The following is a 17,483-nucleotide window of genomic DNA, read 5'->3' as shown; positions in this document are numbered from 1 at the left end:
GCTGCACTGAGGTCTAGCAGGACAAGCACAGAGATGTTTGTGTTGTGTTTTGTGTTTAGACTAAAGGCTCAACCTCACTGTGTGTTAGAACTGCTGACTTTAAACGTAATCTCAGTGATTCAGTAAGTGAGTGCATGCCTGCAGCACACTGTTCATGTTTCTTAATCGCTCAGTGAAATCTTTAGAAAAGTAAAAGAATGAAATAAATGAAAAATCTTAGACCATATGCTGTATACCAAATACTACCTTAACCTAGGGGCCTGTTAACTTTAAACTGACAGATATAATTAGACTCCATGTGAGTACACAGAACTTGACTTAATTCAGACGCTTATCTAATTAAAATCAAGCCTGCTTCTCCGTCAGATTACTCTGGGCTTCACATTTCCACATTTATAGATAATAATAATAATAATAATAATAGCCTAAAAATCCCTCCGTGTCCAGCAGAGTAGTTCACAGCATCGTCTCATGCTGTTGGCTGAAAGTCAATTGATCTGTCTCGCACGGTCATTTGTACAAAAAGCTGCTTTAATGCCAATCCAATTGTCACCATACTTGACCAGCGAAACCAACTGTATCGGCTTTGCCCTTCATGTAAACCCCTAGCATGACCAAAACAGGATTTGTTTTAAGCTGTCCTCTCGAGCTTTGTCGCTGAATGAGAATGGCCACTTCAGCCAACAGTGTAGCAAATGCTAAGACAGTCAAAGTTGGCCGATGTCGGGCTGGATTTGCCAAATCCATTAGGAATAAATGGGTAGGGAATGTCAGCAAATACCATCACTGCTTCCTCTTTGTCTTCTGCAACCCTCTGCTTTGTCTTTTTGTCTTCTCTTCCTGGCTCCAAAATAGAAAAGAAAGTCCCACAGATCACAGTGGAAGCATCAGTTTATTTTTTCCACCTTTCTTTTTTTTCTCTTTTCTTTAATCACATCCCAGTCCCACCAGGAACAAAAATCGCTTTAATGCCGATGAAAGACTCCTGGGCTGGAATCATAGCTGAGGGCTTGCATTGCTCTGTTGCTTCAATACCGCTTTCCTTTATCAGCGCTGAAGTGTGAGGTCAATTGTCTTCACTTTCACAAGATTTCACAATGGTGAAATGAGAAGTAACAAGCCCTCAGCCCCCCCACTCACCCGCTCCATCCTAATTCCTGACAGAATCGTGTTTCCTTAACATGCTCACTTCAAGCACCCCTTTTATGTCTGCTGAACACACAGCAACCTGACACAGTTGCAAGCTCGTGGCCATTTACCTTTGCCTTTGGTATTCTTTTAACGTGGAGAAGTACTTTGTGACAAAGAACCCTCCTGCCGTCACCCTCCGAATATGTTGCAATGCTTTTGTTCTCCAGATTTCCATATTTGTCTTCTTTTTTTTTTTTCCTTCATGCAGCTCCCAACTTTTTAAGAGTTACATGAATGCCAGTTTCATCGTGCACATTCTCAGCTAAACTCTCACATATTCTATTAATAACATGTCCTTATTTTGTTCTCTTGCAGGTAATATCAATGACTGCTCTCTGCATTACTACTTCTTCCTCTTGGCGGGGATCCAGGGCGTCACATTGCTGGTGTTCCTTATTATCTCGGTCAAGTACGACAAGCAGAAAGCCAGAGCAGGGCTTCAGCAGCAGAGACGCGCTTCCTCTTGACCCAACACGGCTGCACATTCATAAACTTGCAGCCCACTAAGGTCACCCCCTCGTCAAATCACTCAGTGCTCTAAGAACCCCTTATTAATTATAATACAGCAGTTTGAGCGAAGAAGTTGTAACTGTCATAACTACACCCTTTTTTATGTAAGATTTAGTTTTGAAGTGCTTTGGATATCCAGTAATTTCCAGATTTCCTGGTAATGGGTTTAAAATCACTGGGTGACTGCAGCAATACCACTTACAGTACAGAGATTAACTATTCATACTGTACTTGCTTACTTCTGTGCGCGTGTCTGCCCCTGTTGCCTTTCTTTGATCATTTGCACTTAGGAAACGGTGCCATAAAATGTGATCCCTTTGAATATTTTCAAAGTTGTTTTACAGATATTTGTGTTTGTGTTATCTAACAGAGACAGTTCATTTCACTTATTCTGGTACGACACATCAGTATTTAAATCATTTAGGTCCTTAACCTTAATCTCGGGTATTCGTGCATTAAATGTTCTCGAGAATCAGCACTATTTCATTCCCACTCACGCAGTATCTTGGAAGAGATCGCACCAAAAGGGGAATTGGTTTTGATGGTAATTTTGAAACAGTCCCTTAAATTATTGCTGTTCAAGATGCCGATTGTTGGAGAAGATTTCAAACAAACACATTTTTTGTTTGATCAGTCACTGTAAAGCCACTTTAATCTACCCTGTAAATGCTCAGATAGCACTCTACATGACTCCTACATACATACATACATAAATACATACATACCTCCTCATGTCAGAAATACTCCACGACTCCTGTGACGCTTCGGTTTTACATTTCTGGTCAAGCTGCAAAATCGAATATCTTCAATGTTAGATTAACAGAACCCAACAAAAAAATCTCTGTATTTAGACTTGTGGCATTAATGCTCGGATCACAGTGAAATGGATGCATAACAGTTAAAAAATGTAACGCATTCACAGTGATGCCATCTCAGTACTGAGAAATTCATAACATTTGTGACATTATTTACATTATTTCGAATCATTTGCTGTCAGAAACGTTTACGGTGTTATCACGGCTTTGCAGCTTTACCAGAAATTCTGTTTTGTTTTGTTATATTTATAAGACTGTGATTCATTTGTTTTACTTTTATACTATTAAGTGTGTGTGTGTGCACCATCGTCTGTGCGTTTTCAATCCTCAGAATTAAGCCGAACACATGAAGGAAGAAAACTCAGGGCTCTCTAGGAATCGTGTCATGTGACATAAAGCTCCTGGAAATGTAAACCTGCCTTCGGGAGCTCAGAACAGTCGTCGTCATTTATGATCCGAACTAAATGAAGTTACGTTTGCGTTGTTGTATATTTAAAAGAAGAAAAAAAAGCTAGATTCTATCTCACTGACAGTATGAAACACCTCTTCAAGTGATTATTTTTTTCTGTTTGCGTTTATTTGATCAGATAATTATGTGTTCTTGTTCTATTGCTTACTGTATGTGTAATTATGTTGTCATCTCAGTCACATCAAAAAAAGTCCTGTTACATTTCAGTATGGTACAGAACTGTGATAATGTTTTGTAGTGTTATGTGTTCCCATTAATAAAGTGTATTATTTTGTGACTTTTCTTTGTCATTTTCAGCCAGTGCCTAAATAAAGAAGAACTTTTGAAGCTAACAAAGTTGTCTGTCACATCACTGTACTGGTTAGTTTCCACTCATGCAAGCACAGCTTTGTTGCACAACTTCCAGATCTGTAAGTTTATTACACGAGACACAAATGTTTTATTGATAAGACAGGAAGGACATGTTCCAATCCTGTGTTTTAAATTCAGGCAGCATGGCGACACCGTTGTTGACATGTGAATCACGGATCGTGCTTTTAACAGCCTGCTTTCATGATTAGGGTCATGGTTTGTTGGTCCTAAGGCAAACTCAAAGTGGAATGCCTGAATTATTTATATTACAAAAAACACGCCCTGTAGCTTGCTGTAGGGGGAAAAGGTTGCTAACACAGAGGTGTAAAGCCTCATTTTGCATTCCTGTTGGGGGTGGAAGCACCATATTTCTTCTTAGTTTCATCATTGAAATCAGCGTCATCACAGATCAGTTTTTAATGGTAAGGCCTCCCAGCCGTGAGGCTCGCGGAGGGCCGTTTCCTGTTTAATTTGGTCAGAGCGCCCACAAAGCAGTGACTGAGCAGACAGCTTGATGTTTCAAAAGCAACACAATGCCTTGAGGTCATAATTCTAGCGTGGTGGCTTGTTTCACATGTACAGAGGAATTTCTGACACATCATAGCGGTTGTGGAAGCAGAACTGGGGGAAAAAACACATAGATGTAGTTTTGACGCTGGCCTCCTCGTATTTTAAGATGATGGTGCGAGTAAACAACAGTTCCTCGGAGAACCTTCTGAATGCTCTTTATCTTTCATTGAATTCATAGCCTCCAGCATTTATACAATTCCTAAGTCAGTAGTTCTTCCTGCAAATCAAATGCTTCTTTGTGACTGACAATTTTCTGCCACGTGAGCGTGCAGTGTCTCTGTTTTCAGTCAGCTGCTCACTTGTGGTTGCAAACTATCAAAATGGCAACGACCAAAATGCTGAGATTGAGGCTTCATAAGTGGAACGAGAGTGAGCCTATGTCCAGGTTGCTGGGAAGGGCAGGGGCATTTAATTCTGGCATCGTAAACCATTTGTATTGTCTTTGATAGTAGGTGGATGGATCACTTTAGACCAAGAAGACTGAACATATTCAAGTCATTAAAAAACAACAACAACAAAAAAACCCCCACTATTCTTGTAAATGTTCTGGTTATATGTTCAAGTTCAGAATATTTTCTTAACATTACATTACATTCACAGCAGTAACATAATAAATATTTAAGGCCTCTCTTTTTTCTCTGGGGTGGTGTCACAAATTGCAGCTTGGCTACAACCATCTTTTATATGCAGTCTATAATGGAAACTCAATTTGTTTTCTGCCTTTAGCGATCATTATGTTAAAGTGAGAGTCTTGCAATGGTTTCACATCAGATACAGCTAATACAAAAATACTTTACCTGCTCACAAGTCATTGCTGTATTACATGATTGGATGAGTACTTAGTTCTAGGTGTTGTCTTTTTTTTAAACTCTGTCTTGGTTTTGAAACTACCAAACAGAAGCGCCAAAACCCTTTGGTACAAAGTTTGGAAATATATAATGATTCCTGTGAAATTCTAGCTTCATATATTAAATACTTTGCAAGATATAGTTTTTTGAAAATGATGCGTTGATCCATTTTTCTTTCATCCACGTTTTCATTCAGTATTATCATCTTTAATAGTTAATGAGATATTCAGGATCCTACCTTGCTTCAGATTTCAATGTCCCAAAAAATGGTCTGAATGTGGCTCAATAGATGTATATATTTTGAAAAGTACTCTATATCTCAAGCTAAAATCTCACAGTAACCATAATAAGTGTTCAAACTTTGGGCCATAAAATGTTTATGTATCTTAGAGATGGTTGTCCAGAAAATGTTCTGATTCGAGATGTGATGCAATGCCTCACTTTACTATATATTCTGGGACAAAGTGGAGTGTTGATCTCTGCCATCTCTCTCCACCTGTAGGACCGCTCCATGGGATTAGATTTCCTTTGAACTCACCCCTTTGAATTAAAGGACAAAAGTTAGCGCTAGCTTACAACAACACCAAATGATAATATGTGGCCCCAAAAAAACTCAAACTGGCAACAGTTGGCCAAGACACTAAAATGAAGGCTTTAAAACAGGACTTTACAAACAATATGGATGTAGCTGAATCCCTGTTCTGTCTGCAGTCTGTGCGACACAGTTGTGATAAAAGATCAAGTAAAAGACGAAAGACTTCCAGAAACTGAAGATTAAATTATGACTGTAAGTTTTAATTAGAGGCACTATTACACCAAGTATCTTTAGTACTAAGCAGACATGTATCAAACAGTATTTCCTTGCGAACAAAAAGAAAAAAAGTTTAATCCCATAAAGAGTTTTCATTTGTGAATTCTGGTCTGTGCGTCTCCATACTTCTCAATTAAGACCACTGTGCGTGCTGTATGTCAATGATTTTTCAGGGGTGCGAGGCGGGCTAATCTACAGAATGTTAAGCTGATTTTAATTGTATTACTGAGTCTTACCTGTGTAATGAACGGCCGTCAGATGCTCCCTAAGATGTTGCTCCAGTAATTGGAGGATTAGGAGGTATCGCTGCATGTTAATTAGGATAAGCTAATGCACACACAACGTTTAAGAAAACAGCCAAGCAGACAAATCACTCATCTCTAAGTACTCATCATCAGCATTTACCTCGAACTAATCACGCGGCATCCTGGAGTCCGGGGAATCTAAGTGGGACAAGGGGCGGGTTGTTAAACTCGTGTCTGATACGTTTCTGAAATGCCACACCAACGAAGAAGTCGTGCTGAGGATAACATAACCTCTCCCAATCTCTTGTTCCAGAAAATGTGCTTGTCTTGTCGCTTGTAAGACTGATTTCTGTAGGACCGAGCGAGGCGGCAGGTGAGGATGTTCATTCAGACAGATGATGTGTGAAATAAGCAACCGTAAAAACGCTTTAACAGCGTACATCCATCTGGATTTACGGCATCAGCCTTAGTTATTATGTGCATGCCCCGTGGTTTAGAGTATCCTATTTGTGCAGAATGGGACTTGACTCCCATAAAACAGTACAGGTATCAAGATAAATCTTTTTAGCCACTCTGAGGAGTACCATTTGTGCCAGGTGTATCTTGGTAGCCCTCTGACCTTCTGTTGTTCTTCAGCAGGAAGAAAAATTCCTCAGCCTCCCTGAGAGCACTGCCTGATATGTCGCTCCCCTGTGCATGTTGCCCTTACTAGTGGGCCAATACATCTAAATGACATGGCTGGGTGCTCGAGTCATGCTGCTGAGCCTTTCGCCAGCTACTGTAGTTGTTTATAGCTGCTGGAGTTCTGAGTTATCGCTGATACTCTGTACCTGTGAGCTTGTGCTGAGATCACTTTGTTGGTTCTGGAGGGCAAAAATACCTGCACAGGGTTGTTTATTTCTTACTTTCAAGAAATCCCATAAAAAAAGACAAAAACTAATTAACTGACTACAAATGAATAATCTCCACAACTAACACACTAGCACATTTTTTCTGTGCCACAGAGACCCTCTTTTGTCCAAAAGGATAAACACTCGCTGCTGCACTGGGTGATGTCTTCATTATAAGAAACACGCGCACTCTTGGTTGTTTTGAAGCACTCCGACACAAATTATTTCATGATGTACTCACTCATTCGTTCACTAAGTGTGCAGTTGAATCAGTCTCTAACAGATGTACAATTTACTTACTTTTATTTGGAAAAAACATATTTGTGACCTTTTTTTTTTTTTTCTTTTAGAGCTTTACATCTTGTGGGTAGGGACTTTGCCTGAGAGACCATACAAAGATGGTAAGACAAGGGAACATTTGTTCATGTGTGCTGTGGTGTTTATCTTCCCAATGTGGTCTGCTGGTCAGGTGGGAGATTGTGTTTACAGGAGACAGATTTGGCACAGGGGCGTTGTAAACAATGTTGCCTCTAGTTCCCTGCGACTCCATCTGTAAGAATCGGTCGGACCGGAATGTCAAGCCGACCTTGTTGGCTGTTTCTTCGCTCCTCTCCAGCGGGGTGGTTGTGTACATTTAGCTGTCGTGAACCTGCTGTGAACTGACGGTAAAATGAATTCAGATGAAGCAACATAAATCAAACAGCGAATAATCTTTTGGAAATTGCAAATTCGGGCTCGGCACATTAGGACCACAGGGAGCACAGCCAACCATTAGTGAGAGTTTGTTGGTCTCACATCATCAATTTAATTAAAAATCCATTTAAGATGGAGGCCTGGGGAAGCTTTTTTTTTCTCCTTTCCCTTTTCATGAAGTCAAGACTTCAAGGCCAACAAAAATGAGACTTGAGTTAACATGCTCCATGAACCGAAGTGAATACAGCCATTATATTTCGTGTGCTACATCCCAGCAGGTATGAGCACATCCACAACTGGAGCCCAAGGGGGTGAATGTGGTGTGCCTTTAATGGGTTGTATTGCTTTTACTTGAAGAGGCTGAAGCCACCAACAGTGGTTGCAGAAAGAGAGTTGCAGTGGTGTTTTAATTAACCGGGGCCCTCCATCAATCATTACCCTTGTGGCTGGCAGTTAAATCCCTCCCATATCTACACAGGCATTCCTTGCCCTTCACGGTCCACCGACTGAGCGCAGCAGCTGTGACCCCCGCTTCAGTCCCCTGGAGATAACGCTAAAGCCACAGAAGCGGGAAAACCCCACAAAATGAAGCGGATCACGACATGGTGACAGAACATAATTGTTTGTGTGTATCACGGTGTGTGTGCGTGTTACATTGCTCATAGATGTCTTAATTTTTTTCTACTTGAATTACCCCAGTTTAGAAATATCAGCACTTAAAACACTGCAACACCAGAAAACATTAGTTATACATTTAAAAAATAATGCATATTATTACATATTCTTCTTTGATAAGGGTTAGCTAAGAAAATTATGTTACCTGTATGTTTTTGTAGTAGCATTTACTGCCAGTTAGCCGCAACAAAAACTTTTTTGCTAGCAGATTGCTACTATTACTTATAGTTTGCATGAAAGAGGCTAACTTGTCTGCTAACGCTCACCAACTACTCGCTAAATGGTAGTGAAACAGAGAGTGTTAGTCTTCAAAGTAAAAATTTGACCTTTTGAAATGTGTCAGATGCAGCAGGCACAACCTAAGTCTACTACTGCTCCTGTAGAAGTTAGCAAGTCTTTACAGACAAGCTGGTGTCTTCCGTGCAAACTACAGTTGATTGGGGCAATTTGCTAGCGACCAAAGTAATCATGAATAGGTTTTCGGTCCAACAGTCAGCAATGACTGACCAACCAGTTGGGGGAAACACATTTCCCTTAGCAACTAAAGATTGCTTGGGGGTCTTCTGTGACTGGGGCCTCTGTAGTGTGATGTTTAAGCTAATGTGCGGACATGAAAATGGTATAAACCTTCTCAGCTGACACACGATAAGGGAAATAGGCAGAAAAATAGCTGGAAAAGCTGCTAAACCTCTGTGTAGGTATCTGGTGGGGCTCCATTTAGTGCCGAATGCTGACAGAAGTAAGCTATTCTATACGACATCCCCAATTCTACTCAAGGTAGCGCCACTATTTGCTGAAACGAATAATATTGACAATGCCCCTGATTAACAACCTGATTCATACTGCGGCAACGGTTAACATAATGTGAACATTTCTCTGCTTGATGGAAAATAATAACACACTCACGCACACACAATTCCCTAACACCACTGTGATGATAATAACGTTCGCTGAGCAAAATGCAATTTTTCAGCCGACTGCCCTTGTTTAGGAAGTTTTCAGAGAAGATTATTATTTGTGCAATTATCTGAATAATAAAAGATCCACTTCCAAAAAAAGGTAATATTTCCTACCTTGCGTGTAATTATGGGACAGAGGTGTTAATTGGTATTTTCTTCAAACCTTGAAAAACTTTTAACTGAGAGGGCGGTATTGGGAAATGTCACATTATCATGATGGTCAGCCATTTGGTTTAAAAGCTCCTTCACATATACTGGCTGTGGTGTCAGGGTACTGGATTGTAATGGACAAGATGAGAGTATTGATGCTTTTCTTCACTGGCCAGTATTAAACGAGATTAGATTGTGTTGTTGCTTGTAGGTAAATTACATCTTATAAATAGTCTTTGATACAAAGATCAGTGTGTAATTGGCTTCACCTTCTCCAGTCTAAAGACTCAATGCCTCACAATGCTGCAGTCAATAAAAGCTGATGCACACTCTTGACATTACTGTGTATTCCTTAAATGTTATGAAAATACAATATACAGAGCAACAGTACAATGCTTTGGAGATTGTTCAGTATATACATAACAGGTCGTATGCCTTGCTAAGGAGGATGACAATGAACTGGAAAGTTGTGCCATTCTTGTTTTTCTTTTCTTTTTCCCCCCGAACAACATGCAGATTTGTCTTGACTTGCTTTGGCCTTTCCAGAACTCTCATGTAAGAAATCCAAAATTGATACAGAACTTCCAAAGCCATTTAATGTGCACACACACACACTCGGAATATCTATCTAGTCACGTCACTGTTCGTTTTAAACTCTATATGCTTTGCTGCAGATCAGTTCTGGGATCCTTGCACGATTCTAAATCGTGTAATAATAAAACAATGTTTAAGTGGCAACCATCTGACAAACAAAAGAACCACCTCATGTTTTTTGTCAGTGATTTATCATCAGTCATATGTGGAATCATGACATTTCTCGCAAAGTTTAATGACCCTTTGGCAGTTTGGGTTGATTCTGAAGTAAATTTGCTCCTCGATCACCAACTGTGGATCTGGTTTCTGTTGAGACCCACTCTCCGCTGGCTGGAAGGCATATGGGTGAGTTTGTCACAAGTGCACACAGTACATTATGCCACCTCTTTTAAAGCACTGTCATTTAACCTTTCCATGTAACTGCGCAACTCCTTGGAGTCTCCAAGCTGCCCGTCTTGACACACCCACTTAATGTCATGGCTGTGGCTTCCAGTCAGTGTGCTAACAGTGGGGTAGCTATTGTCCAAGGGGATAGTGGTGAACGTGGTAAACTTAACTCGCTTTCTCTTGGTGGTGGGGGAGTCTCCTTTGCTGTCCTTGGCTATGCAGCCTGTGTCTGCCGCCCGATGCACTTGGCTCGGCACGCTCTTCTGGGAAGAGCCTCCGTTCAGTAAGTGGCTGCCCTCCTCGAGGCCGCTGCTTGAGTCTATCATGGAGGTCTGTTCTTCCTGCTGAGGCGAAAGGCTGATTTGGCTCTCCAGCAGCTCGGCCTCGTTCCCCAGCCACACCCAGTCGTGAGCATGGTTCATGTTTTCCTGGCCCTCGATGGAGAGCTCCTTGTGACGGTATTTGAGCGTATAGGAAATGCAGTTAATAAGAAAGACCAGGATGGCGAGGCAGAAGACCCCGAGCAAGGCGTACATGCCAATTTCTAGGTCTGTGAGCCCTCGGGCAGTCTGAATGAGCTCGTCGTCCACATTGCGACCACGGGGTAGATCTACTTGTGCGGGGAAGTCAGCAAAGTCAATTGGTATGCTCTGGCTACCATCCACTGAAAGTTTATCCCCATTGGGTCTGCGGATTATTGCGCTTCTCGTTGTGGTGGCTCTCTTCAGCACACCATCCTCCATGTCAGAGATCGAACTACCGTAATAGTGTGTGTCAAGGCCAGTCCTGTCCTGGGAGGAGAGCCTGCCCCTGTTCTCCATATCATCTCCATCAGGACCATAGTCGCTGCTCCCTCCCCTTGAGCTGTCACTATGGCCAAACTTCACCTTGATGTTGCAGTTCCCCGCAGCTATAATGCTGCGTCGCTTGAACTTCTGGCACACTTCACTAACAGTCATTTCCATCCTGACCAGCAGGCCTTGACCCTCTGCCTCCGTCACAATGACAGGCCATTTCCAGGAAGGGTCCTGCTGCACTGTCACGACTTCCTCGTCTAGTGAAGTGGCTGTCAGGACAAAAAAGTCCGGATTGTAGAGGTCTAGTGGAGCCACAGAGCCGTCACTGAACTGTAGCCAGGCACTAATCAAGGCCTCCTACAAAAGAGGTAGAGAGAGAGAGGCAGGATTGTCAGACATTACAAAGGATTGAAATGATGCTGTAAAAATACTGCATAGAGCATAATTTCATGGAAACAGATCATTTTCAACAGGTTAGCTCTGAAACTCCCCTTGCTTGTTCCGCCGGCTTTAACTTATGGGAGTATAGTGAATTGTTCAAATGAGCTGCATAATGATTATTTGGATTCAGTGTTCCTTTAGTCAAGCTTACTAAGTTGTGGTTAAGCTACCTCAGCAGCTATTTTCTCTCAGCCAAGGGGCAGAAAAGATCAAACAGTTACTTTAAATATTGTTCATGCCACTGAGGCTTCGCCATACATGGGTGTCGTGAAGCCGCCTACTATTGCAGTTTCACAATTTGCATTTTAATATCACCAAGAGACAAATCCCCCAAAGGCGCACAAGTATATAGATTCCCACAGTGGTCTGTCAATGCTCCTTATATTAGTAACACCAGAGGTCTTGCAAGCGCAGTGCTGTCTGCTTATCCCCACACTCTATGTAAGAAGATAGAGCTGATAAATAGCCTTCATGCCCTCAGTCAGAAAAAAGGGTGAAGTGGAATAGTTCGGGGCAGCTCGGAGAGCTCACTGGAGAGCTTGATCAAAGAAGCCACAGCGAGAGTAGCTGCAGCAAATTATAAAGAAAAGCAATCATGACAGAATTGCAAAGTTCAGATTTTAAGTCGAAATTTTGTACAGTACTGTGGTGTTGCTTGAGCTTGCTCTGAGATTAAACTTCTGTTTCTATTAGATAACCAAAGAGAAGCGCTGCGTTACATGCTTTCAAGCCTTTGAGTTAATATATGAGTGCCGTAAAAAGAACAGACTAGCCAAGACATAGAAGAAAAAAATGTACATCTATTCAGGAAAGTAAATAATATAACAAAATTAATTAAAAAAGAGGAACTACAAATAGAAGTAAATGAAAAAGCTTAGCATTTTTCTATTTTTGTATTGTTTTTGCTATTCATTAAAGAATCAAGCTGCCAGGCTGAAGCTATGGGCTTGCCCACCAGCTTAAATGTTAAGAGAGGCTATGCCAATGGACTGCCAGCCCTCAGGCTGCACTATGCTCACAAGCTTTGGAAGCCATGACAATAAGACTCTGCTGAAGTTTCTGATAATCCTAAAACAGCGGTCCCCAACTCTCACGGCCAAGTCGTTTGGTACCAGGCCGCGAGAGTTGAGGCTCGGGTGTGAAATGTATGGTTTTCAGGGGTTTTATAGGTTTTTATTGTTATTTTTTAATTGTTTTGATCATTAACTTGGTTTCCCAGGGTCTTTTCTCTTGTGTTAAGAATAAATCTTCTTTTTTTTTGGTACGGTAGTGGTTCCGTGAAAATATTGTTGGACATAAACTGGTCTGTGGCCCAAAAAAGGTTGGGGCTGCTGTCCTAAGACATCCAGCTTGTCTCAAAGCAGCGCTCCTCATGTAGATAACTTTTTATAATCTCTCACTTATTTTCATTTTCTTTTGCACATTTAGACAGTTAGGGATAGTGTAATGCAAACAAAAAATAACTTTATAGAGACCCTAAAAGTATTTGAGTTGGCGATTGAGCACTTTTGGCTTCAGCTGATATTTATATAAAAAAAATTATTTCATCTAATTAAGAGTCATTTAATATTCTAGGTGATAATAATTGCCAATGTAAAACAAATGAACATAATTATCTGCCTTAATCAGATCTGTCTAAATGGTCTGTGAATAATTTTCATCTAGTAGAGAAGAATCAGCGCTCACTTTTGTAAAGGAGGCTCTGAGGAGAAATGAGCTGTTAAGTAAAATCACATAGAAGTCTCTTATACGTGGGTCTGCACCAAATTATTATCTTCTTTTTCTGCTAACCTGCTAATTATCCACTCATTTTATCCATTAATCATTTTATCTATTAAAACACATGAAAGTGTTGACTATAATTTTCTGCAGCTTAAGGAAATGGAAAGATGATAATAAGATATTAGGTATGACAAAGAAAATTAGATTTGAGGAGCATCGACTATCAAATATTTGATTTTGATGGATAACTGATAACATGATTAATAGAAAATCACAGTTGATTAACGATTATTCGTTGGTTTTACTTTTTATCTTATTAAAACACCTCCACTTTCTGTATGCAACAAAGGCACTGTAAGTGTCAAAACTGAATCACTTCCAGTAACTACATTACGTCTAAGTTGAATAGTAGGGTATTTAAACAGTTTAAATGAATATAATTGTAACTGCATATAATATTTTGTGCCAAGGAACAATGATGATAAGACAGTGGCCTCTGCAGATCTGATGAGTTGTATGTGGCTCTTTATGTTCCCCCTGATTGCAGCAGAATGTGTTTCAAGCGATGTTTTCTTTGGTCATCAGTCAACTAAAATATCTTTTCCTATCTTTATGACGTTTTACAATCAGGTTTTCAGATTTTCTCCTTTCCCTGTAGAGCCATCTGAACATTTTTCACATAATTCACTCTGGCTTGCCAAAAGTGGAAAAATGTTGCCTGTACTGATGAGTCTCAATTTCTGCTGTTAGTGTCAGAATTTGAATAAACAATATGAGCGAATTACTCCATCATGCCTTTTGTTAACAATTCAGCCTGCCGGTGTTATATTCAAATGGGGGATATTTTCTGGGCACATTTTGGGCTCCTTAGTACCAACTGAGCATCACTTAAACACAGCAGCCTACTTGAGTATTGCTGCTGACCATGTCCATTTATGACCACAATGTGTCCATCTTCTGATGGCTGCTTCCCTCAGAATAACACACCAAAAGTCAAATAAATCCAAACTGGTTCTTGAACATGACGGCGAGTTCACTGTACTCTCATGCTCTTCACAGTCTCCAGATCTCAATCTAAGAGAGCTTTTTTTGGGATTTGGTGGAACGGCAGATTTGGATCAAGGATGTGCAGCTGACAAATCTGCAGCGATTGTGTGATGCTGTCATGTTAATATGGACCACAATCTCAGAGGAATGTTTCCTAGCACCTTACTGAATTCATGCCATGAAAAATTGTGCAGTTCCAAAGACAAAAAGGAGGTCCAGCCCAGTATTAACAAGATATACCTAATAAAATGGCAGGTGAGTGTATAAATTTATATGAATTTGCTCATTCAATTAGACAATATGTTTTCAAACTTGTGAGCCAATAACCCTTACGCATATTTAATGTAGTTTTGTGGTTTTTAATTTCTTAAAGCATTCTGACCTGTTTGGAGCTCTGCAAGACTTCCTGTGTGGTTGTAGTAGCCAGGATGGCCCGGTTACTTCCCGGACTGAGCTGCAGGCTCATGGAAAGGCCTGTCACCAACTGGACTCCCAACTCTGTGATGGTCACTTTGTCATCCACCACTGTGATAGTCTTCTCTGCCAGGATTGAGTCTGATAAAGGAGACAACACCTGAAAAAGTGAAGAAAAACAAGGAGAGAGATGACAGATTACCATGGAGACATTAAAGTAAAAAAGGCAAATAATTACATTTTTCTTTGACGGTATTCTTCACGAATACACGCAGTAACCTGTCACATTTGGTACGAACAATTATAGATGCTACTCAACAGCAGTGACTCAACCTAGTGTATAGCCTGTTGATGAAGGCTTTATGATTTCCTGCTCTAAACACTGAGGTCTGGGAGGTCTTTCTCAAGAGAAATCAGCAGCAACAGCAAACAGAAACGGATGGAGCAGAAAGAAAACAGCAAAAAACTTCATTAACGGAAAATACACACTGGTCACATTGTTTGACTGAGAAGTGATTTCTGGCAAGTGAAATGCAAAAACAACACATCAATGAGCATCTGGCTGTGAAGATGCCACTGATTTTAGAAAAAAAAGGGAGGGATTACTGTGAGTTATAGGTGAAGCTGAGAAAATGTCTTTCCAAGGGTTTTCATCTAACATAAAAGACTTGCATGCTCCTCCGCAATATGCAAAACGATACACAAAACACACTTTTTTTTAAATTTTATCTGTCGCTACTCAGGCTGGGTGGATCAAAAAACAACTCAACTTGGATGCCATCCAACCCTTGTACCTCATGTAGGTATGAATCCATTCCCTTTGACTAATACTGGTAATCTAAAAAAGAGGCACACTTTAACCCCAAAACAGAAGAACGAAGCATGCAGAGGAAGACTTCCTCCGCATGCTTATCCTCATCCGTGTGCCGTATCTTTCATCAGCATGATGCATGGCACAGGCAGTCAGCTGTCAGACCCTCGTACTTGCTGTGTTTTCCGGTTGGTGCTTATATTTTCAGGTTTGTGGTGTTTGGGGATTGAACACATCTCTGCACAGAAACAGACGGATGAGTACTCTGAGCCAGGAAACAGATCCCACTCTCACAGATGTCATTAGGAGGCTGATATTCATCCAGTTAGTGTGAAGAGCTTGACAAAGCATAGGGCTGAGGGGAGAGGACCCACTCACTACAGAGAGCCTGAAGTACAGGCTGTGACACACCAGTAATCACCTGTCTGCTCTGGTCAAAGGGAGGTACTAGTCAAACTGCAACAGCAACATTCACAATTGTTACTGTCCCCGGGATAAGCAACATGTTTCCACAGCATGTTATTCTGACATGTTTTTCTCTAGAGAGAATAATGTAATGTTAAGCTAGGTAAACTCTAATTAGAGTTTAAGATATACCTAGAATTACAACCATGTTGTTGTCTGGCTGTGAACACATTCACATTCAAGGATTTGTAGTACAACATAATAAATGTAATTATGTTTAAAGATTCTGACAGAGTACAGAGCTGTAACCATGACAGCAGTCATGGCTGTTGCTACAGAGGAGCAAAAAATGTTAAAACATGAATGCTTCAAGCACATTTTTAGCCTGGCAGATTGACAGAACCACCAAAGCACCACCAATGCTCACCAGTTCCTGAGTTATGGCACCAAATTTCACCATTGACTTGTTAAATATAAAAGGTTACAAATTTAACATTTATTTTGAAATTTATTGCAATGTTTTGCCTAATTAGTGCATAAACTCTCGAGTTCTGGCCAGGCAAAGAGACTTCAGAGTTGATCACAAAGTTATAAAAAGAAGTATCCCTAAGATGTTGCGTTTATGCTGATGGGATGGATGAATGCTACACCCAAACTCACACAGTTGTGGTCAGAAGTTTAAGCTCATTACAGGAATGAATGTCATGGTAATTTGGGGCTTTTAATGATTTCTTAGAACTGTTCAGCTTCCAGGGTGGAATGATTATACTGAATATATCTTAAATGATTTAAAAACAACCAAATTGGGTGCACCAGTTTGAAGCCTATTGGGATTTTGTCTAACCAACAAAGGGATAAAGTGTACCTACAGGCTCAAATACATACACACATCACACTAATATATGATTAAATTTTTATTAGTTTTTTTATTTAGTATTTTTTAGTATTTTAGCAAGTTGCACCTCGGCCAGATGTTTTTGGTAGACATCAACAAGCTTCCAATTGGATATTTTTAATCACTCTTCTTGGCAGAATTGGTAGAGTTCATTCAAATCTGTTTGTTTTCTGGCATGGACAAAGTTCTTATGGAAAGTCCACAATTTTGGGGTTTGTGAAGGACTTTCTAGAAGCTTAGTGTTCGCCTGCTTCATTCATTCCAAAACTAGTTTCCATGGTTGTTTGGGATCATTGTCCTGCTGATACTCTCTGTTGTGTCCAACTACCTGTTGAACTGACCTAAAGTTGAAGAATTTAGAGGTAGAAATACTTCTTCATTACTCCACCCACTTTGTGCAATGTACCAGTACCACTAATTAGATGGTACTCTGATCTAAGGGTGACAGTTTGGGGTTTCTTTCTTCCAGACCTCGACAAAGTGGTTTCTCATCTCACCTTCAGCACCTTAATCGAAGATTTAAGTGAGTGTACGTATATATTTGAACCTGTACGTAGAATTATGACCCTGTGTGGTTTAGAGAAAATCCTAAATTGATTCAAAGCTGTGCACCAAATGATTGTTTTTAATGTCATTAAGGATGTAAATCATTCCAGTCCAGTTCAGAGAAATCATAAAAAGCCCCAAATTACCATGACTGCTACGCCCGTGATGAGTGCAGAGGCATAGAACTGTATTTCCCAAGTGGTTGTAGTTAAATCACTAATAAAATCACTACAGTCTTATTTTTTTT

The 17,483-nt window shown here is 40.4% G+C and overlaps 2 protein-coding genes across 3 annotated transcripts in view; one reads left to right on the top strand and one right to left on the bottom strand.

Annotated features, from left to right (window-relative positions):
• Positions 1–3,311, top strand: part of slc15a4 (solute carrier family 15 member 4) — a 36,023-nt gene extending 32,712 nt beyond the window's left edge. For both annotated transcript variants that reach the window (XM_013909917.1, XM_013909916.1), the window contains exon 9: positions 1,507–3,311. In XM_013909917.1, the coding sequence (XP_013765371.1) occupies positions 1,507–1,658 (152 nt within the window). In that variant the 3' untranslated portion in view covers positions 1,659–3,311. The remainder of the gene's footprint in view (positions 1–1,506) is intronic.
• A 6,213-nt stretch (positions 3,312–9,524) lies between these two features.
• Positions 9,525–17,483, bottom strand: part of si:dkeyp-14d3.1 (transmembrane protein 132C) — a 164,261-nt gene continuing 156,302 nt past the window's right edge. Inside the window, exons 8-9 of the mRNA XM_005729627.1 lie at positions 14,548–14,836; positions 9,525–11,312 (exon numbers count right to left, since the gene is read on the bottom strand). Coding sequence (XP_005729684.1) covers positions 10,146–11,312; positions 14,548–14,836 — 1,456 coding nt within the window. The 3' untranslated portion in view covers positions 9,525–10,145. The remainder of the gene's footprint in view (positions 11,313–14,547; positions 14,837–17,483) is intronic.

Source organism: Pundamilia nyererei, unplaced genomic scaffold, assembly GCF_000239375.1.
Source record: "Pundamilia nyererei isolate P.nyererei 1_Seehausen unplaced genomic scaffold, PunNye1.0 scaffold00033, whole genome shotgun sequence".
Taxonomy (NCBI): Eukaryota; Metazoa; Chordata; class Actinopteri; order Cichliformes; family Cichlidae; genus Pundamilia; species Pundamilia nyererei.
The sequence above is the reverse complement of the archived record's forward strand: the minus strand, read 5'-3'. Positions and strand labels throughout refer to the sequence as shown.